Genomic DNA, 20,905 nt, shown 5'->3' on the forward strand with positions numbered 1-20,905 from the left:
TCTTCAGTATTTTCCTATTAATCGGAGCCGTTTTTTGCTAAAGCTTTCTTGAACATTCTGAGTGTAGCCCTCTCTGCAGGGCACAGCGTGGTTTATGCACTTCCGTCGCTAAAGAGAATCATGCTACAGTGAGAGATATGAAAAGGTCTAACCCAGATGAGACAATTATTAAATAAAAATGTCCCCCAAGGTGGCTCCTATCTGTACATCATGGTGTGTGCGAAGGAGTCATTTAATTCCATCTGTGCCGGCAAGAGGGATGGTAAAGGTTTTAGCGATTCTAAAAGTGAAAGCATCACTTTAAATAATTCCCCTTCCCAAGGTGTATAATGTGCCTTCCGCAGTCTGGAGTGGATTTGTTTGTGGTGGTGGTGGTTTGGGTTTTAGTTTTCACCTTGTCGAGATTTATTTCAGTATCTTTAGTTTTCATTTTTCCTATCCTCAACTAGAAATCTCTCAGGTAATTGTCTTCCCTGTAGAAATCCATCAAGCTTTTGCAGCAGTTGAGGATATGATTTGGCCGATGCCAGGGGCAAACTAAAAGATTTTCTCTTTGCTGTGATCTTTAATCATTATGCTTAATTTGAGAGATTGAGGTTTTAGTCATTATGCCATGTTCCCAGCGTATATATATTCTAAGAGAACAGAGAAAAACAGGCCCACGTTTTCCATGAAAGCATTGCGCCCTCTAGCGGCAGTGTGCGGGAACTCGGTCAGGTCCGTCTCGGGGCCGGGCTGACCGGCTTTCCCGGGCAGGGGATGGGGCCCGGGCCGGGGGAGCAGGGGCCGGGGGTGGAGATGGGGACGGGGCCTGGGATGAGACCGGGACTGGGGATGGGGACGGGGATGAGATCACTTGCTGCCCAGGGACGGGGCCGGGGTCAAGGGACCTGGGACGAGCTGACCAGCTTCCCGGGGATCGGGGCTGGGGACAGGGACCAATTTGGGGACGGAGCCGCAGACCGGCCGGCTCGGCTAGCATCGCCCGCCAGCGTTATCTCCGAGCGCTGGCTATCTCCCATCTCTGCCGTGGTTATTGAAGCCAAAGCCACTGATATGACTTCTGTGCTCCCGTGCCCATGATATTGGCATCATTTTTCTGCAAACGGTGCTTTTTGATATGAGAGTATTCACCGGCACTCCTGGCTTCTGGTTCTAACTTCCTTCCAATCTCGTTTTCATTTCCTTTCGTTGCCAGTGTGGAAAGAATGCCATTTATTTTCATGCCCTTCTCCCCATCCCCATGTAGAAAACAGTGAAGGCTTCGGTAGTAGGTTTTCCCAACCAGCCAGCGTATGAATTTTCCTCCTTGGAGTAAAGAGCCACCGCTCCCACTTCTCTCCAAGCGGACCTGGCTGGATTTGAAAAGCTCGTGCACGGTGCCCTGAGCCGGCCAGCAAAAGCGGAAAATTTAATTTGCAGCTTCAGGAACACTGCAGAGGCAGGGAAATCTCATTTGAGTGTTCCCTTGATCTGTTGATCTTTGGGAACTTCAACGTTCTGGCTATTTTTATGTTATCTGATTTTTAAAGTTTTATGTGCTTTCCAACTGATAACCTAAAATTAAAATATTAAATCCCTATTCATAAATTTCTCAGCCTCTGTTTTACAAAGTTTAATTTATTTCCTTTTTTGCCTGATTTATTTGTGTGTGAGATAAAAAATTACATTTTTTTTCTTCTTTTTTTTTCTACTTTTCTTTGCGTGGCCATTTCACTCAGCTTTGTGCTTCTGGCATTTCCCTTACTGCAAGCCTCTCTAGGTGTTCAGGAGGCTGATCTCCCAGCCTGGTTATTTTTATCTGTAAGAGAGAAAAATGAGAGTAAAGAGAAATGAATAAGATGTTTTTCACCCCCCAAAACAATTTATTTATTTTCTTTAATTTCAGACAGCTGATACTGATTTTGGAACTGTACAGCCCCAGTGATGTTTATGATTATTTGATGCACATTGCCTTAAAGTTGTGTGCAGACAGAGTCTCGGAAGTTCGATGGATCTCCTTCAAACTAGTAAGGCAGCATGGCCTTTCCTGCTTGTGGTTTTTGGAAACAGGAATATTTATGTTTCTTCCCTTTTTAACTCCTTAATTTTTCTGGGCTTAATTCTTCAGTTTACCGATGAAACCAGCTTTTATAGTTTGGAATGAGGACCTGTGTGGTAGTTTTATCAACATGTAAGATAGCTTTTTATGTTAAGCCTTATGCTTCAGTGATAGAAATTGTGGGTAAATCATTTTATAGATGAAACCCTTCAAACAATGGCTTAGTGTGTTTTTTTTTTTAAACACGGGTTGGGTTTACTCTGCAGCATGGTTTTATAGAAGAGTAGTTAGTGAGCAAAAAGTCCAGCATTGAAAAGCCGATCCTGTTCTCTGTGGGCTTATACGAGCTGAACACTGAGGGGGGAAAAAAATCTCATTTGAAAATATAAATTTACTAAGGTACTCTGATGGTATTAAATTTTATAAAAATGACATGTTCTGAAAGGTAATGATTTAGTTATTATGCAAGGGACATTTTCTCAAATTTGGAGTCTTAAGATTAATAACGTATTTTTTCAATGTCAGTCCCTTGTTAAATTTCATTTTAATGAAGGGTTTTGTGTGTGTGTGTGTGTGTGTGTGTGTGTGTGTCTGTGTATGTGTGTGTATGCGTATTGCCATATATTTAACATCTTTTTTCCTCTGTGTTCTAATGATTACCATGACAGAAATTATTTTCTCCTGTGCTTATAAATTCATTTTAAAGGTGGAAGGGTACATAAAAATGTCTAGTTTCTACGTAGAGTAGTAGTCATAATTCAAATAGATGGCAGCATTTTAAATTTGCTCTTCTGATGTTTTTCACAGGTTGTGGCAATTCTGCAGAAGTTCTATTCGAGCAGTGAAAGTGCACTGGGGTTAAATTTCATCAATGAGCTCATCGTAAGGTTCCGGCACTGTTCTAAGTGGGTCGGAAGGCAAGCTTTCGCTTTCATTTGTCAGGTTAGCATGACCCACAGGGAGTCTCCCCTGGGCACACGTGTGCCATGTGTTGATATCGGTACCCTAGATGAAGAATCCAGCCCTGGAGGACTAGCCAGTAACTTGGGGGTCAGTGGACCAAACCCCTCATCCCACAGGAGATAGTGACCTACCTAGTCAGACAGAGTGACCTGCCCAGGGTTACCCAGCCTGTACCTGCATTCATCCTACGTTGACTGAGCGCCTGCTGTATGCCAGGCATACTCTCAGGTGCTGGGGACAGAGGGAACAAGCTCCTGCTCTGCCAGCACCTTCCATGTGTGAGGTGCGGGCCAGGCCCAGAGCCCTGCTTCTGTCACTTCCATTCAGGGCTGTGTTCGTCACTGCCCCTCACCTTAGCCTGCTGCCGTGGACAGAGCAGCGTGGGGGTGGGTGGGTGGGTGGGTGGTGAAGAACAGAGCACAAGGTTAGGGCAGAGGCTTTCATCTCGATAAAGTGCAGTTCATGTCCGCCTGTCCAGTTCCTCAGGTCACCCTCTCCACTTAGCAGCTTGGAAATGAAGGTACAGTATGTGTTGGGCTGTGGAGAACGGCTGCCAGTTCTTGAACACCTCCGTGTGTCAGGCGAGTCCTCGATGATGAGATCTCCATGCGTTGAGCGTGGTGCACCCGTATACTTTTAGACCAGGTTTTCTAGATGAAGCTGTTGAAGCCCAGAGAGGTTAAGTAACTTGCTCAAGATCACACAATAGGTGTAAAGCTTTAATTTTTTGTTGTTGTTGCTAAAGTGCTATTTTAAGTCTTAACTTTTCCTCATGCACATTTTCAAGCATATACAAGGGTAGAGGGAATAGTGTAATGAATCTCGTGAACCCGTCACCCAGCTTTGTCAATAGTACAATAAAGCCATGACTGGACTCTACCTGACCCCAGACCTCAAAGCCCCTTTTCTCTCCCTCATAACCGCCCCCACTGAAGGACTCAACAGGGCCCCCTGTTGGGCCGGAGGGGCATGACAGGGGTGCTTGGTTGTCCTCTTTGACAAGTGCAGTGGGTGGAAGCGAAAGTGCCCAACTCACAAACCACAGGCCTGACACCACAGGCTTTTGCAAACAAGTCTGTGCTCCAGATCGCTTTGTGACTAAAGGGTAAATGAGGTATTTTTGCTTTTATTTTTATAGTCTTTGTCTCAGACTTAGAAAACACATGATGAAGGGAAAGGAAAAGATACCAACCACTTTCATTCAAGAACAATTGAATGTTTTGTGCTCTCGCTAATTAATGATTAAAGATTTAGAAGACCCACAGTAACACCACGAGAGGGAATGGGCTCTCAGCCCAGACCCCCCTAAGGGTCATACTGATTGTTACTTAAATGCAGCCCTAGAGACGGCCCCACCTGCAGGTGGCGAGGCCGACGAGAACGAGTGGTCTGGCCAAGCACCCTGTCAGCACTGCCTTTTCTCCTGGGAGGTGGGGCCAGCAGTGCCCACCTGCCTCCCGTGTGGTCCTCAGGCTTCCGCGTTACCTACACGATGCCTGGTGCCTGGAGAACATTTAGCGGTTACTCTGTAGAGGGAAGTTCCGTAGGACTGAGAATCCACATGCCTGTTGCTGCTTGTGGGTCATGAGACCTCGGGATCAGCACCACGTTGGACCCGCCTTTTCTCACCTGTAAAGCTAGGCTGGTTCTGGCTTCCACAGCTGGCTGGGAGACTGCCATGAGGCGGTACCTGTAAGACTTTGCAAGGAGAGAAGCAGGGAGCAGAGGCTGGTCTTACCACAGGCGCAGTGGTTCTCAGAGGGCCGGGCCCTGGATTGGGGTTTGGGGGTTGCCTACCACTTGACAGGCGTGGCCCCTGCCCTTGAGAGCCAGAGTCCTGAGAGCAGCAGAGGTGAGGGTTCTTCACCTTTATTGGCAGGCACTACCCCAGACTCTGCAAACATGACCTGCTATCCCACCGCCTCTCCATTGTGCAGATGAGGAAACAGGCTTAGGCAGGGGAAGCCAGCGAGTGATCAAGTCAGGGTTTGAACGTAGACCCGTGGGACTCAAGTCTTTGTTTTCACCAAATGTTGTACCACTTGTAACCCAGTGCTTAGGGATGAATCATGAAACGTGCAGTTTCTAGCCAAATTCAGTGGTTGAGTACTTTACATTCAGACACACGCACACCCCCTCAGCCCAACAGAAATGACTTCTTGCGATTACAGAAGTGTATGTTGTTAGAAGAACCATGCTGATCCGTCCTGACATGTAACAGTGCTTTGGCCGTGGCTTTCCTTTATCACAGGCGGTGGTGAGCGCAGAGTGTGTCCCCGTGGACCAGTTTGTGGAGCACTTACTCCCCAGCCTGTTAAGCCTTGCATCGGATCCTGTGCCCAACGTAAGGGTTTTGCTGGCCAAAGCTCTAAGGCAGACGCTGCTGGAAAAGGGTGTGTGGACCATTTTTCTGAACTTGTCCCTTTTTATCGTCATTGAGCAGCAGCTAGATGTCCACCATAGGAAACTGTAGCCATTATGGGATAGCATGCTTCAGGTTTATTATCTGAATTCATGTATTAACTTTTATGTGTATTTTATGGTATATGTAAAGTACGGAGATCAATGTGGTTCAGTTTTTACATTGGATAAACATATGCTGAGATGCAAAACATTATATCATCTTCTAGAAGTGAGGGAACTTTTGCCAATTTTGAGTTGTGATATGGAGATTATGGAAGGTAGCAAACGTAAGCCGTAAGTACAATTAGGTTTTAATGCTATGATTTTGTGGTCAGTAAGAAAAAACACACTGTCCAACCTAGTCAGTTATTTTCAACCTGAACAGGAGTTAATGTAAGATGGAGTCCCTTGGATAGTTCACTTCTATACCACACATACAGGAGAGTATCTCTAACCTGCCCTGCCACTTCCCTCCCATTCCCCACCCACCTCCCCTCTCTCACCCACCACCCGTCTCCCACCCACCACCCGTCTCCCACCCACCACCCGTCTCCCACCCACCACCCATCCCCCACCCACCTCCCCTCTCTCACCCACCTCCCCTCTCTCACCCACCACCCGTCCCCCACCCACCTTCCGTTCCCCACCCACCACCCATCTCCCACCCACCTCCCTACCCCCACCCACCTCCCCTCTCTCACCCACCACCCCTCTCTCACCCACCACCCATCTCCCACCCACCACCCGTCCCCCACCCACCTCCCCTCTCTCACCCACCTCCCGTCCCCCACCCACCCCCTGTCCCCCACCCACCTCCCGTCCCCCACCCACCTCCCGTCCCCCACCCACCCCCTGTCCCCCACCCACCTCCGGTTCCCACTGTCTGTATCCCCACCCCACCCTGCCAGCAGCCTTCTTCCCTTTCTGCATTCCACACGTTGCTAATTCTTTTGTATTGGAAGGAAGGAAAGATAATATATTAAAACTTTTTTAGTTATAATTTTTTTAAATATGCCTACCTATTCTTGGGAGTCCACCTTTAAAATTTAGGAAAAACTCTTTAATTAAAGCAGTGTTATCATTTTAATGGACTTACATATATGATGATTCTTTGAAAACTGATTTATTGTCCTGAGATATGGTTTAAAAGACCCCAAAAACGAGTGTGTTTTAGAACACAGTTCATGGCACACGTGATTCGAACTCATGTTCTCGCTCTCTCTCCAGCATACTTTAGAAATGCCGGTCACCCTCATCTTGAAGTCGTTGAAGAGACTGTGTTAGCTTTGCAGTCAGACCAGGACCAGGACGTCTCCTTTTTTGCTACCCAAGCACCAAAGCGGCGGAATCTTACCAACACTACCACGCTGGAGAAACAGAACTAAGCACTGTGGTCACTCACAACCTGGTCATTTCATGCTTGGCACATACCGCTCCCCATAACCGTACCTGTTAAGGGAGGATAGGCTTCTCCAACTTTGAGACCAGGCATTCAAATGACCCTTTTCCTACCTGCGGCCACAGGGACTGCACTTGGGATGGGCGCTAGTTGCAGGCAGCACTTCGCCCTACCTGCCTCGTGTGGAGTCTGCAAAGGTTGTAGAACCAGGTGGCTAACTGGGTGTGGGGGTCTCCATAGCATCAGATTACCTGTGAGTGGTTTGTTTTCTCTATTACAGACTGTATTGTTGAAAGCCCCCCCCGAATAGTCTACTAGAAGCTTTTCAGTCTTTAAAAGACTTGCACATTCGGCTTCCCTTATGCTTTCCTATAAAATATAGTTTATGGTATTATATTTTATTTTTAACTGAAATACTGTACATATGTGAATAACTTGACAGGAAGAAAATATATTAATGTAATATTAGCCTCCTATCAGTGAACAGAAGAAATAGTCATTTAAATTTATGTTCCACTTTGAGTTGCTGCAAATATAGCCCAATTTGTTTACTTTGAAAAATGTGATAAAGAAATCTACTAAAGAATGATTTATGGCAGTCTTTCTAATGTACGTTTGTTAAAAAAATCCACTTGGAACTTTTCCTCCAGCCCTCATCCCCTCCCCGTCTTGCAGAAACTGTAGCCATAAAGATAGGTATTGGCCTTTGATAGAGGCATGAAGCAGAGAGATTTTTCGTTCTTCTGTGGATGTATTGTGATATTGCTTAAGCACTCGGGAGGGAAACTGATCCTTGAGATACATGGATATTGACTTTATAGCTAATGCTCTAGAATCTTAACAAAAAGTAGGAAACAACCATAGTCCTGACCAGTCCATATACTTGCCCACACATACCAGTGATTCAGAGTATTAAATGATGATACTTCTTGAAACTGACTTAAGTATACAGAACTTAAATCTCATGCTTTTAAACATTAGGCCAAGAACAAGATGCTATAGAATTTAAACAGATTTTTCATTAATAATTCAAGGTTTTATATACATTGATTAAATTCTGCATACATGTCTGCCCATGTTATTTTTCTTGTTTCTGTGTTTATCTTGTCCAAGGTTAGCGTAAGGGACGGAAGGAATGGTTCTTCGGGCTCCAAGATCTGCTGCCAAGGGCATGTCAGCTGTTTCCATTCTTCCCTTGGATCTTTTTCTTGCCTGTCTTTTCTTTCTTTTGGTTTAAATAAAATTTCTGGAGCTATGTAATCAATTCCCCCCCAGTTCTGTCCCCTAAATTCCGTGGAGCTGCTGCTTTAAACAGAAAGGAAGGCAGGTCTACCGTGGCAAAGAAGATAAGGTGTATGTATGAGAGTTTCAAAGTGTGACCCAGGGTCTCTTTTTGACAACTTCAGTGAAGAATGAGTTAATACATTGGCGGCTACTTATTAAGAAAAAAAGAAAACTCAGTCCTCTTGTTTTCAGTACTTCACTGTAGTAAGAGATGGGGGTGGTGGTTTGCCTCTGTAACAAGCAATTTAAAATTTTTTTTATTGCCTAGAAATTAAGATTGTCATGTTGTTAAAATCTGTTGATTCAGCAACACAAGTAGAATTTTTCAACTGCAATCTTGTATTCTGGGCAGAGCTTAATCTTCCATTAAGAAAAAAAGATTAGCTCTGTTCATGTTGTGATAGGTAGAATTTGCGCGCCCAATCAAACGTGCTTGCAGACATTCTAAAGACTCTGGTAAATAACCTTTAGAGTTTCCGTTTATACATTGAAAGTTTTCTATGCTATGAATGCCTTTCCAATGCAAAGATTTTTTTTTTTACACTAAAGATTTTTTTATGACTGTAATTTCTCTGCAAAAGTGTGTTTAACGTCACATTTTATTCTCCTTCATGGTAACAATGGAGAGCTTTTCATGGGAACCAGGCTGAGTGTTCGCGATCTGACCATCACATTTGACCATCTGACAGAGCTTCCTGTTTTATTCCAACACCCGCCTCTTGGGTGGATTAATGCAAAAGCACGAGATGGGTTTCTCATGGTTGAAGCGCCCTTGGAGGTTATCTTAACAGTAGAGCCCTCCCAGCCTGTCATCATGGGACATTCCCCCTTGTTTAGTGTTTTTGTGGCATCTTTCTCACAGAATTTGAGAGCATTTTCAAAATCGATGGATTTTTGTACAGCTTTGCCAATTTTCAAGGAGGTCTGTCTCCCACTTGCGGAGTGGCCAAGTGCAAGTGCCGAGGTTTTTTTCACCACCAAGTCGGCCCAGATCTGCTGAAAGGAGTAATATTTTTGCAATGTTTTTTTTTTTCCATTCATGCTAGAAATATGATTTTTAAACATGACTAAAGACTGCACTTTACAACTCCAGTGATGATTTAGAGCGTTATTCACGCATAACTCCTCCAGGTAGTTGGCTCCGAATTATGCAAAGATTGTATTTTAAACAGACAGGGAGAAGAGGTCAGAGTTACTTAACAGTGGCCAGAAGGCACCTCGTTTTCCAGGTTAAAGGAACTAACGTTATGAGTAGTTTGGAAGCTGCGAGGTGGGACGTGGTGGGAGCTGGGCCGGCGGAATGGGGCGCGGGGCGCGCAGCCCCCAGATGACCCCTCTGTGTTGATCTCAGTAAAGCTTCCGATTATTTTAGGAAGCGCCTGTGCCCTTTCCCCCAATTTAAGACCCGTCCTTTGTTAATTGTGGGGCCTCTCCGCCCCAGTGGGGGCTCGGCCGTCCGTCTGGGAGGGGGCGCCGAAGGCGGGGGCGGGGATGACGCGCGGCCACCGCGTGCAGCGGGGATGACGCGCGCCGGGGACCGGCGGTGGGCCGTGCGGCAGGCGGTGGAGGATGCGGCGGGCGCCGGCGGGGGGCGGGCGGCGAGGCCGCCAGGGAGAGTCCTTCGTCCGGACCCCGCGGCTGGGCGGCGGGGCGGGTTCGGCGGGCCCGCGGCTTCTTGCCGCGCAGCCCCGGGCCCGCACCCACAGCCGGCCCCGCGTCGGGGACCCGCAGTCCGCGAGCTTAGCGCTCGACTTGGCCCCAGACGTCTTCGTCATGCGGGTGTTGCTGGAGGAGACCAGTGAGGTGTTCCGAGTGACAAACTGCCGCGGCGACATGACTGTGCTCGAGCTCAAAGAGGAGCTGGACCTGATCGCCGGCGTCCCCCTGAACCTCCAGCGGCTCCAGTACCTGGACAAAGGTGGCCCCTGCCCTACACTTCCCTCGCCATGTGTACTCCGTCGCGCTAGGGCGCCCAGTCTCCTGAGCCTGCGGTCCCCGAAGGGGACCTTGCCCCATGAGGACCCCAGATATCAAAACAAACCCCAAGCTCCTGGGGACCCCAGAGGGAAAAGCAAACCCTGGCCACCTAGGTACTTCCGGGTCCTAGACTGATGGGTTCACATCAGGCCTCAAGTCTCAAGGCAGAACCCCACTCCACAACCAATCCTGCCTGCATTAGGGCTCCCAATCCCAAGGCAGCTGTCTAGTCTGACCTGCCAACCTGAGCAACTCCCGCCCATGTCAGGACCTCGGACTCCAAAACAGATGCTGCCACAGCAGGACCCCTCGAAGCCCAGACCCTCAAGCACCCCATGTCTCCACCAGGGCCCCAAGTCCCAAAGCCAACAGTGTCCACACAAGACTGCAAGCCTGAAACAGAGCCTGTCCTTAGTGGGACCCCACAACCCAGGGCAAACCTGCTCCCACCAGGACCCCAAACTCAATGCAAACTTCAGGTCCCCACGCTGGACATGTGGACATCAGAACCCCCAATCCTCTGGCCTGCCACATCCACACAAGGACACTAAAGATCGAAACAAACCTGCCCACTTCAGAACCCCCAAACCCAGAACAAACCTTCCCAAGGCTGAACTCCAAATCTCCAGGGTAACCATGACTGTCTCAGAACCCCAAATCCTCTGGTGACTGTGTCCATGCAAGGACGCTAAAGCTCAGAACAAATTATGCCCACTTAAGGACCCCCAAACCCAGAACATACCTGCCCAAGATTGAACCCCAAATCTCCAGGGTAACCACGACTATCTCAGAACACCGAATCCTTCGGCAATAGTCCATACAAGGACGCTAAAGCTCAGAACAAACCGTGCCTACATAAGGACCCCCAAATCCAGAACATACCTGCCCAAGACTGAACCCCAACTCTCCAGGGTAACCATGACCACTTCAGAACCCCGAATCTTCCGGCAACTGTGTCCATGCAAGATGCTAAAGCTCAGAACAAACCCTGCCCACCTCAGGACCCCCAAAACCAAGAACAAACTTGGCCAAGACTGAACCCCAGATCCCTATGCTCTCCATATGACCATCAGAACCCCGAATCCCCCAGCAAACATTCCCACCGATGAACACTAAAGCTTGAGACAAACTGAAGACCCCATATTTCTATGCAAACCATGCCCGCATTTGAACCTCAAAACCCCCAAGCTACTCCTGCCTACAACAGAAACCTGAATCCCAGAGCAGACTCTAGCCAGATCGTGACCCTAAATCCAGAGCAAACGTGCCCCGTTCTGAGCCCTCCAATCTCTAAATAACCACTTGTGCATCCGATCCCCAAACCATCAGCATCAGCTCTCTGTGTACATAAGGGTGCCAGAGACCAACCTGAACTCTGCCCACATCTGAAAGCCAGACTGCAAGCTCACCATGACCACCTCCATCAGAACCCAACCCCAAGCAAAGGGTCCTCATAAGGGCTCCAAAGCATGAGACAAACTCTGCCCACAACAGGACCCCAAAACTCAAATCAGACCTACCCACATCTGCACCCCAAATCTCCATGGAAACCATGTCTACAACAGCACTCCAAGGTTTAAGCCAACCCTATGTAAGGAAGCCAAAGTGCAAAACAAGCCTTGCCTACATGAGGACCCCAAAACTCAGAGCAAACTCTGCTTCTATTTGAAACCCAAACTCCTCAGTCAACCATATCCACATCAGAACCCGAAATTCTAGACCAAACCCTGTCTACGCTAGGATCCCAAATTTCAGAGCAGAACCTGTCGCCATCAAGACCCCCAAATTCCGGGGCAGGCCTATCTGATTCCTCACCCCCAGTTACCACAGTACTCAGGGTTACATCAGAACCCCAAATCTTGAAAGAAGTCCTATCCATGCAAGACTCCACATCCCAGAACAGACTCTTCCCACAGCAGGACTCCCAAACAGAAAGTAAACCTTGCCTTCATCAGAACCCAAAATCCATAGCAAACTCTGCCCTCGTCAGGACCCCAAATTTCAAAGCAAACTCTGTCCACATTTGAACCCAAATTCTGGCACTAACCCAGTCCGTATCAGAACCCCGAATCCACATCAGGAGCTCAAAACTAGCCCAACCGGAATCGGAACCCAGCACCCAAAGCTCACTGGCTAACTCAGGACCCCAAGTCCCCCTATCCAGATGAACCCCATGAGGGAGGCACCCAGTGGGGGGCAAGGACCCTAGAGCCCAGTTTCTCCCTCCATCAATCTTCTTCTATCAGCCTGAGGACCTGGCCGTCCCTGTCCCGATCCCTACAATATTTACGATATGAGAACAGGATCAAATACCCTGGGCTCCATCATCTCCCCACCCGATTGAAATCAACGCAAAAACACTTCAAGAAAATGAAGATATAAAAACCTGTGTGGGCTGCTGCACAGAGAATGTGAACAGCCGATACTGCAGACTCACTGCAGTTACACTGCAGGGGCAGGAGCGATGGAGATAGACAGATCGGAAAGCAGCCTGTCTCCACAGCTCCGCGCTCCCAGACGCTGCCCTTTGGGGGCTCAGTTTCCTAATCTGTAAGGCTGAGCCCTTTGAGCTCGAGAATTCTCAGTGCCACTTCTGACTAGGGAAACTCAAAATGTACACGGAAGGCCGAAGTACCATCCTTTCCTCTCTTTGACACAGACGAAACGTTTTTTGCGACGTATTTATTATGCTAGAGGATTATTTGGAAGATGCTTTGGGGACATTTCTGGGGCTTTATTTGGAAAGACATAGATCTCAAACCCAGTCTGTATTTAATATGTTAAAAATGGTGTGAGCTCTTGAAGGACTCAGTCCCAAAACAAGTCATTTGAAAGTTACGTATCCTGAACTACAAATGTCTGGCACCCTTTCTGTTCATTTATTTTCGCTGGTGAGCTATGCCGAGCTATAAATTCAAGAAAGCTACGAGGGAATGAAAGAGATGGAATGACTTAACACTGATGTCACAATCCTGTCAGTCAGCAAGCACTTAGCAACTGTTAGAAGCTTGACCTCCTTGCTGCTGGAATCCTTACTGTTTGATGGCCAACAGAGAGAGAGAAGGTGTAACTATGATGAGGGAAGAAATTTGGGCTTCTGCCTATAAATAATGGGCTGACGCCTCTGTACCCACCTCAGAGGTTGCCGGGGGAGATCAAATGAGATAATGTGTGTGAAAACCTTGAGAGAGACAAATCTAAACGGAGTGAGCAAATTCATGGGGGAGGTCGCCCTCACACGTCTGTTGTCAACTCTAATAATTTATTTAGCTGGTGATAATTAGTATTTGTCTAAGCCCAAGGCGGTGGCTGCCTGCCTGTTAAAAAAGAATGCTCTGATTTCTCTAAGAGCTGTTCAGTATGTGTGAATCACGCTCCTGTCTTTCTCAGGGAAACACAGCTTTACTCAATTTTTTCCAAGTTGAGAGGAAGACAAGTTGTCTTGCTTAGACTAATTACTCATTATCCTCTGTGTTGGAACCACAAATAAACCCTAATGAACAGATTTGCTAGTCACTATTTCCTGTTTACATCTACCATCTGGAGTTTCTGGTAACCAAAGGTGCCAATGGAGCCTAGAGTGACAAGTGACAAGGATGGGAGTCCTGGCCTGGCCATTTACTAGGGGACCTGAGATTGCTCATCAGCAAATGGAAATGAGACCTAGCTTGTCACGAGGATTAAAGAACGTAGGTAAAAAAAAAAAAAGAATGTAGGTAATTAGTACAGGCACTTAGTAATCACTTGATCACGGAACCAAAAAAAACTCATGAATTCCACTCAGAATAAATGATCATCCAACCTGGGAAGAGTGGAGATTTGACATTTGTGGCATTGCTTATGACAAAATCAAATTATTCTATTACGCAAGATTATAGGTAGCCATGTAAGAAAATGTGTATTTAAAAAGGTAAATACAACTCTCCTTTCTTATAATGCTCTTTCATCCTCTATTTCTGATGGTCTTCCCCAGAGTCTGAATTCATGAAGTGAGAGTAGATCCACCCCATCCTTTCACGAGTAGGGGGCTGTTCTGGGTGAAACCACAGAGTTCTAACGTCCCCGATCCGAATTATAGGGAATGTCACCATTACGATTCTTACGTAACCATAGGTTCTCAGCTGGACAATTTTGTCACCCAGGGGCCATTTGGCAATGTCTGGAGACATTTTTTGATGGTCACGACTAGGTGATTGTGGGTAGAGCCCAAGGATGCTGCTAAACCCCCTACAAGGCACAGATGGCCCCACAACAGAGCATGACGCAGCCCAACATGGCTGAGGTTGAGAAATGCGACTGTAGACTGTCATTTGAAAGATCCAACAAGTTTTTGTCGTTACTTCTTTAGCCAACTAATGGTGCTAACCAGAATATTTCAGCTTAACATCTATAACTTGTGTGACTACATCGTGCCGTGTCTGCAATGTACAGTTACTTCAACGTTAAGTTGTTCTGTTTGTAGAGTTTGCCTCATAAAAAGACTTTACTAACTCATGTGTTTTTTCGCAATAGGATGAGTTATAATTACAGAATTTTATAAATTGTTGCTGTTTTTGTTGTTGTTGTTGTTTTTGGTTTTGGTTTGGCTTCTCTTTGAGCTGAGCCACATTAATTTGCTAAAAGATTAACGACCACAAACAGATGCATGTGGAGTCATCAAATGAGATTAGTGCTCAAGCTTCTAAAATGATCTTTGTGATACCGGAGGTCAGATAATCTCTTAACTTAACCGACGTAATAGTTTATTTTTAATACCCAATTTCTTTTTAAAAAGAAAAAAAATGATTCCCTGTAGGCATTTTGATGGATGACACCACACTGAAGTTCCATGATGTCGTTCCCGGTGGAATTATTTCATTATGTGTCTGGCCGTATGATGGATGGACGGAACTGGTTCTGGCAGCTGCAGACGGGGATCCCAGTAAGGTGTTTTCATGGTTCTTTAAGTGGATTTCATACCTCATGAAGCAATTGTGTGTGTGTGTGCGTGTGTGTGTGTGTTAGGGGGTGGGGGCAGAGGATCACTTCATCTTTAATGGGAATATTTGAGTAAGAGTTTCCCAGTAGGGAAGGACAACAGGACTTATACCCTAATGACCAAATACTGTATTGAGTGTTTTACTCGCTGGGGTTGTGATTTCACTGTGCTCACTTTTTCGTGATTGATAACCTGCTCCTGCCCCCAAAAGGAATCAGGGCAGCACATTTTCTAGTCACGTGTGTATTTTGTCAAGTTGAAAACCTAATTTAACCATGAGTGAAGCATGCTAGGTAAACTCGGAGATGTGTACCAATGGGATAGTGCAATCATCCTAGCCGGGGTCGGCCCCCCACCGGGGTTCAAGACCATGCACTGCCCGGGTACACAGCAGGTGCCTACTTTTTGTGAGACCTTGCGCTCTGCTGCCAGTTGGGCTCTGGGCTGGGCAGTGGTGGGGGTCAGGGGGCGGAAACCAGGTTTTCTACCCAACAGTGAAGATGAATCACTCAGACACAGGGGGCAAGTGTACGTTCTTTCTGGAAAGTAAATTCGGCAAAGAGATGAGCTTTTGGAGAAGAGGAGACAGTTTACTTCTGGCTGGGAAAGGGGTCAGGGGAGGCTGGGTGCAGGAGAGGTGTTGGGATCAGGTCTGAGGAGGCAGGGACAGAAACGAGGGAGGCCCCAGGTCGGCTGTTTGCAAGTCTCTGCCAGGTCCTTCCCCGGGCTACCTGTCACCACTGACCGGGTCTATGCCTGGGCGTTCTGGCTCTTGCTCTGGGGTTCTTCTCTCCCATCTTGAGCAGAACTGTCATCACCTCTGCCTCGTGCCCTGTCACAGTTTGCCCCTCCTGCTGCCCCACAATGGAGGCTGGCATCAGGGATAGTGTCCCTCCCGTGCTTGGAGGCCTAATTCACCACGCAATAACTCCAGTCTGGGTTATTCTTTACCCGATAGCCAAGTTCAGAATGTTCCAAAAGTGAGCAGAGACAATGGGCCCAAAAATAGATCGGAAGGTCAGAGTTCCTCAGGTCTCTGGAGAAGTTTGTTTCCCTCTGGGGAGGCCATTTCGTGTTGGCTGGGGTCTTCCTTAATGGTTACAACCACCTTCCTCTGGACACCCAGAAAATCTATTTTTCTCTCTTCAAAACATTGACAGGAAGAATTTCCTGCCTTCTGAGCCTGACTGATGGTCAATTCGTATTTCCGGGACATGTTTAGAACATCAAACAATGTCCTCTTCTGGGTGCCTTCCAACTTCTCCGTTAGGGTTTGCCCCTCTCTGCCCATCAGCCTTACTGAGGCATGCGAGCAAACCTTCCCTCAGGAGCGTCCTGTCACCCACCCAGACGGGGAGCTGCACGTCTGAAACAACTTGACTCACTGTGTGTCACTCTGTGTCTTGCCCAGCTATCTTGTCTTGGTGTCACTGAAGATTCTTTCTACCAAACTGCAAATTCACAACATCTTACAGAGAAGCAGCGGAAGAAATGGATAGCTCAGAGAGCGTTCGTGGCGCTGTATATTGCTTCACACAGAGGCCACCTGGAGGCTATGCAATACCTTCTAGAACACGGTAATTCTGATGGGCAGCTGAGTACGGTCAAGAGTTGGGGTCCTTTGCAGGTGGAGAGGACAGACTGGCTTGTTTCCCTGGTCCCTTCAGCAATGGTTTCCGGGACCTCAGTCTTATCAACCACCAATTATGGGCCACCTTGGGCCACTCAGCAGTCCCTGTCCGAGGTGTCCTAAGGGACATGCTGATCAGAGGCTGTGTCCCCTCTCTTGGCCAGGTCTCAAGAAGATTCTTTCTGCTGTGGGGAGATGAAACTTTCAGGACACCAAGGCACAGGCAGAGCTGAAAGGGCTCTCTGGCTTCCATGTCAAACCAGACACACTGCTGGGGGTGTCCCCAAAATGTCTGCATGCTGTCCAACCAGCTGACGTTGGGTTTCTACGATGGTGCAGGGGCGAGCCCCCAGCTGGCATCATTCTGTTGGTGGTTGGCAGGCTGGCCAGTCTTCTTTCTCCAAGCCTTTGAATGACTTCCCTCAGGACACAGTCACCCCAAATCCTCTTTTCATCTCTCTTCCACCAAAGTGCAAGTTCCCCCCACAGCCCGCCCTGCCTCTCTGTCTCTCGCTGTCAGCCTTAGCCTGCATTGTCTCCAAATTAAAGGGCTTTACCTGATATTCTGCAGGAGTACACTTTATCGTCCCTGGATATAGGATATTTTTGGGAGAAGAGGCCCACTGATTGAAAGGTAGACCATTCAAGAACAATAGACAGTAGTTGCAGACAGCCCTGGCCCTGGCTTCCTCGGGAAAAGGAAGAACGTGTGCCTGTCTTTTGTCAACGGTTTGAGGCTCAGAAGGGGGCCTCGCCTGAGGCTCTCCCATGTCAACTTGCCTCCAAATTAGACCGCTTTCTTTCCTGCCTGTGGCCTTGACCCCAGCCTCTCTCTGCTCAGTCTTCGCTTTTTTTTTGTTTTGTTTTTTTGTTTTTTTTTGTTCCCACTTCCACCCAGCAAGATGGGCAAACGTATCCTGCTTGGGCAGGATGATCGGGCCGTGCATCTGTGATGGATACAGGTGTTCCTGACTGTTCTCTGCTGCCTCTGCATTTCACCTGTTGTGAGAGGAAAGATAGGCATTCCACAGCCCAGCAGTCCTTAAAGCTCATAAAAAGTCATTTTCACTCTGATGGAACTGGGATGTATTTGAAAGCACCAGTTAAAAAATTACAGACAGCTTTGCAAAGTTTTCTGTCCTTTGCAGACAGCAGTTACAGAGAGGCAGAGCGGCGAGGGCTGGGCCTTCCGAGAGCCAGTTTACCACTTTACCCCACCGGCCCGCCATAGCTCATAAAAACTGGTTCCTGGAATGTCAGCTGCATGTAATTGAATTGCCTTGTTTTCTGTATCATGATATTTGTTATCCAGAATTTGATTCGATTCAACAAGTCCATATTGGACACCTGTCATTAACCCATCCATCTGCGGGGGGCAGTGAGGGATTCAACTGAAGTGAAATCTGTCCATGAGTCAGGCCGTCCCAACGTCTGTCATTTCCCGAGCGTCTATCGGCTGAGGCATCGCGCTACGTGCCGGGGGCGAGGACAGCAGGGATCAAAACAACTGTGCTCTCTGCCCTTGTGCAGTTTATGAAGGGAAGTCAGCAAATGATCACAAATAATTAAGTCCATGGTCAGTCGTGCACGTCAAGTTCTGAAGACGCAGAATGTCTACTGAGCATATACAGCGGAATTCCTGGGGAGGGGCTGGGGGAGTTTCCTGAGGAAGTGAATGAAACCTAAAGCCGGACAGAGTTAGCCCGGGGATAAAACAAACAAAGAGAAGATGAGAGTGTTGGTATCCATTGGCACAACATGTGCAAAGGGCTGGAGGCAAGATGAGGGAGCAGGGTATATGCAAAGGAGAAAGTTGGAAGGCTGGTACAATCGAGCATGGAGGGCGGGCTGGAAGAGCTTTGGTAGGGGTAATGCTGGATGATAAGGGGGCGGGGGTGGCATAGATCAGTAAAGACCTAGAACGTTACCCCCAAGGCAGGCGATGTCAGCAGTGGGATTGGAGGGGAGGGGATGTGGGCATTTTAGAAAGATCGCTGGCTGCCATGCAGGAGCGGCCTGGAGGTGAGGCATGCTGGACGCTGCAGGACACAATGCCCCGTCCCTTTCACTCCATGCTGGGGAGGGGACTCATGCATTCTCCCATGCATCCCTTTCATAGCCTCAGCCCCTCCCAGGCTGCTGTTCTCCAATGTGTTCCCGAAAGTGCAGCTGATGGCCAGTGCTGTGGCCTCCCTCAGCCACCTTTCTTATTTTACAGGAGCCAACTGTCTCGGCAGAACCCCCGTGGGCAGGACACCCCTGCACGTGGCTGCAGCCATGGGCCAGTGGGACTGTATAAAACTCCTGCTCAAGTACGGGGCCTCCGTCAACAGCAAGGACGCCAAGGGGATGACCCCCGTGGCCGTCTCCCTCCACCTGAACGCTAAGCACAGTGCACGACAGTATAAGATATACAAGATGTTCCCCTTGCACTGGGTGCGGAAGTCAGAGAGAAAGGGTCCGACGGGCATGAACGCGACCAAGGCTCTTCCGAGAGTAACATCTGGGTCTGGCTCCAAGAAGAGCAAAGCTGAGCTCCCATTGGGACTGTCAGCTCGTCAGAGCTGATTTGGGTAACTTTTCAAAGAGTTCAGATCCATGGTGGCCCTTGGCGAGCAGGAGGGCAGAAAAACATGGCAATTAATCTGGATCAGGCATTGAATTATCTGTCCTGTTTGAGGATGACTTGGGGAGCGGGTTGATAGAAGCAGGTGAGTTGTGTTCGTTTTGGAATCCATTACGGACGGAAGAGGCTCGAGGCCAGCCTTTAATTTTAAGCTATTTGTACATCCCCCAACAAGGCTGCTTGGGGTGACGGGAACCAATTATCTCCTCCCCCGTCTGGAGACCATCTAATGCACCAGCATAATAGAAGTAATAGCAATAATGAGAATAGCGCTGTGGTTATTGTACAAAAACTCTAGTGCTGATAAATGTCAGGAGGTCGTGTGCAGTGTGGGCTGTGAATTTTGGTTTGCAAGACTCATGGAACCCAATGCTTCCACAGCTAGTAACGTTCCAGAATTTTCCCTGAGCCACCTCGGAGGGGTCTGCTGTTTGAGTGGGGGGGTGGGGGGTGGGTTGAGGTTGGGGGAGAAGTGAGCAGCGGAGAGTTTGGTTCTCCAAACGCATTCTCCATGGGAAGCCTGATTATTCTTGTTGAAAGGTGACACACTGGCATTGACTTCAGAGGAAGTGGTTGAACAATGGTGGATGGTGAGCTCTCAAGGAGAGACTGAGAGCTGGCACTTTCTTTCCTTTTGTCACATCCCCAGTGGTCCAAGCACCCCTCCCCTCACCCCTGGCCAACTTTCTCCCTTCCTGCTGGACCCAGCGTAGCTCCATCTGCTTTCTATGCAGCGCTTTCTATGCTTAATTCTAAGCTCCGTATCTCACAAAAGCTATAGACCTGCAGGGGCCCAGACTGCCATGTGGGTGAGTGAGCTGCGTGTGGGAGACGAGAGGGAGAGGTGAGGACTGGGGCAAACTGACATGCACACCCCTGTCTGAAGAGGGCACGTGACTCAACTCCAGCCAAAATGTGAGTCAAATGCTGCTAGGTCTTTCCAGAGCTTTCTAGAGCTGGGAATCTGGCTTTTTGATATGATTAAGTCCTGATTTTTCAGTGGTTGGTTTGAAAAGTTTTAAGTTGCAGCACACCTATAGGGCGGCCCACCATTGTCAAACTCTAACTGTTGCACAGGGGACAGTGATGGAAAGAACCTTAGGCTCGTTGGAACATTCCTTAGCTCCGTGGCGGGAACGGCCATGGGTCCTGCCATGTATGTTTCTCTAAAGCCCTATATCCTGATGGCACTTCCAGAATCAGTCGGTGTGGTTACCGCCTCTCGACTGCTGAAATTACTTCTGTTTTAAAGTGATGGAAAATGACCGTGAATCCTGGCGCCGTTCTTTCCTACTTCGATCCCAATAACTGGATGCAGCTTCTAAATTAAGTGGCCACATTTCCTGCTGTCATAGCAAGTAAGATCTGTGTTGATGATGTGGCTCTACATTCAGTAGACATGGCTGTACCCAGCTCAGCAATCTGTTTGACAAATAATAGTCAGGAGAAAAATATAGTTTAGCATCAACTATGTCAAAACTGAGATCTTGTTTTTGGCAGGCATTCTCCACAGTCAATAGGCAGATATTAAATAACGCTATCCAGTGGATCAATTCATTTCGCTAATGAGGTGTGTTGAGGAAGGGGGGAACTTGGGCACCCTT

The 20,905-nt window shown here is 48.0% G+C and overlaps 2 protein-coding genes across 3 annotated transcripts in view; both read left to right on the plus strand.

Annotated features, from left to right (window-relative positions):
- The window catches only part of LOC109456327 (serine/threonine-protein phosphatase 4 regulatory subunit 1-like), a 66,094-nt gene extending 58,212 nt beyond the window's left edge, over window positions 1-7,882 (plus strand). For both annotated transcript variants that reach the window (XM_019748568.3, XM_019748567.3), the window contains exons 17-20: window positions 1,889-2,009; window positions 2,849-2,983; window positions 5,256-5,397; window positions 6,635-7,882. In XM_019748568.3, the coding sequence (XP_019604127.3) occupies window positions 1,889-2,009; window positions 2,849-2,983; window positions 5,256-5,397; window positions 6,635-6,792 (556 nt within the window). In that variant the 3' untranslated portion in view covers window positions 6,793-7,882. The remainder of the gene's footprint in view (window positions 1-1,888; window positions 2,010-2,848; window positions 2,984-5,255; window positions 5,398-6,634) is intronic.
- A 1,777-nt stretch (window positions 7,883-9,659) lies between these two features.
- On the plus strand, window positions 9,660-19,704 carry ANKRD60 (ankyrin repeat domain 60). The gene is made up of 4 exons (XM_019748563.3): window positions 9,660-10,008; window positions 14,863-14,993; window positions 16,457-16,622; window positions 18,894-19,704. Exons 1-4 carry the CDS (start codon window positions 9,660-9,662, stop codon window positions 19,241-19,243), a joined length of 996 nt encoding a protein of 331 aa, XP_019604122.3. The 3' UTR covers window positions 19,244-19,704.
- Window positions 19,705-20,905: the final 1,201 nt, after the last annotated feature.

Source organism: Rhinolophus sinicus, chromosome 13, assembly GCF_057876585.1.
Source record: "Rhinolophus sinicus isolate RSI-liver-muscle chromosome 13, RSI-T2T, whole genome shotgun sequence".
In the NCBI taxonomy this organism is placed as follows: Eukaryota; Metazoa; Chordata; class Mammalia; order Chiroptera; family Rhinolophidae; genus Rhinolophus; species Rhinolophus sinicus.

Bases quoted from the DNA above. Each gene is read 5' to 3' on its own strand.
- ANKRD60 (XM_019748563.3), top strand. From the start codon at position 9,660: ATGCGGCGGGCGCCGGCGGGGGGCGGGCGGCGAGGCCGCCAGGGAGAG. The intron at 10,009-14,862 runs GTGGCCCCTGCC...GATTCCCTGTAG, and splicing joins GCTCCAGTACCTGGACAAAG to GCATTTTGATGGATGACACC. The intron at 16,623-18,893 runs GTAATTCTGATG...CTTATTTTACAG, and splicing joins GCAATACCTTCTAGAACACG to GAGCCAACTGTCTCGGCAGA.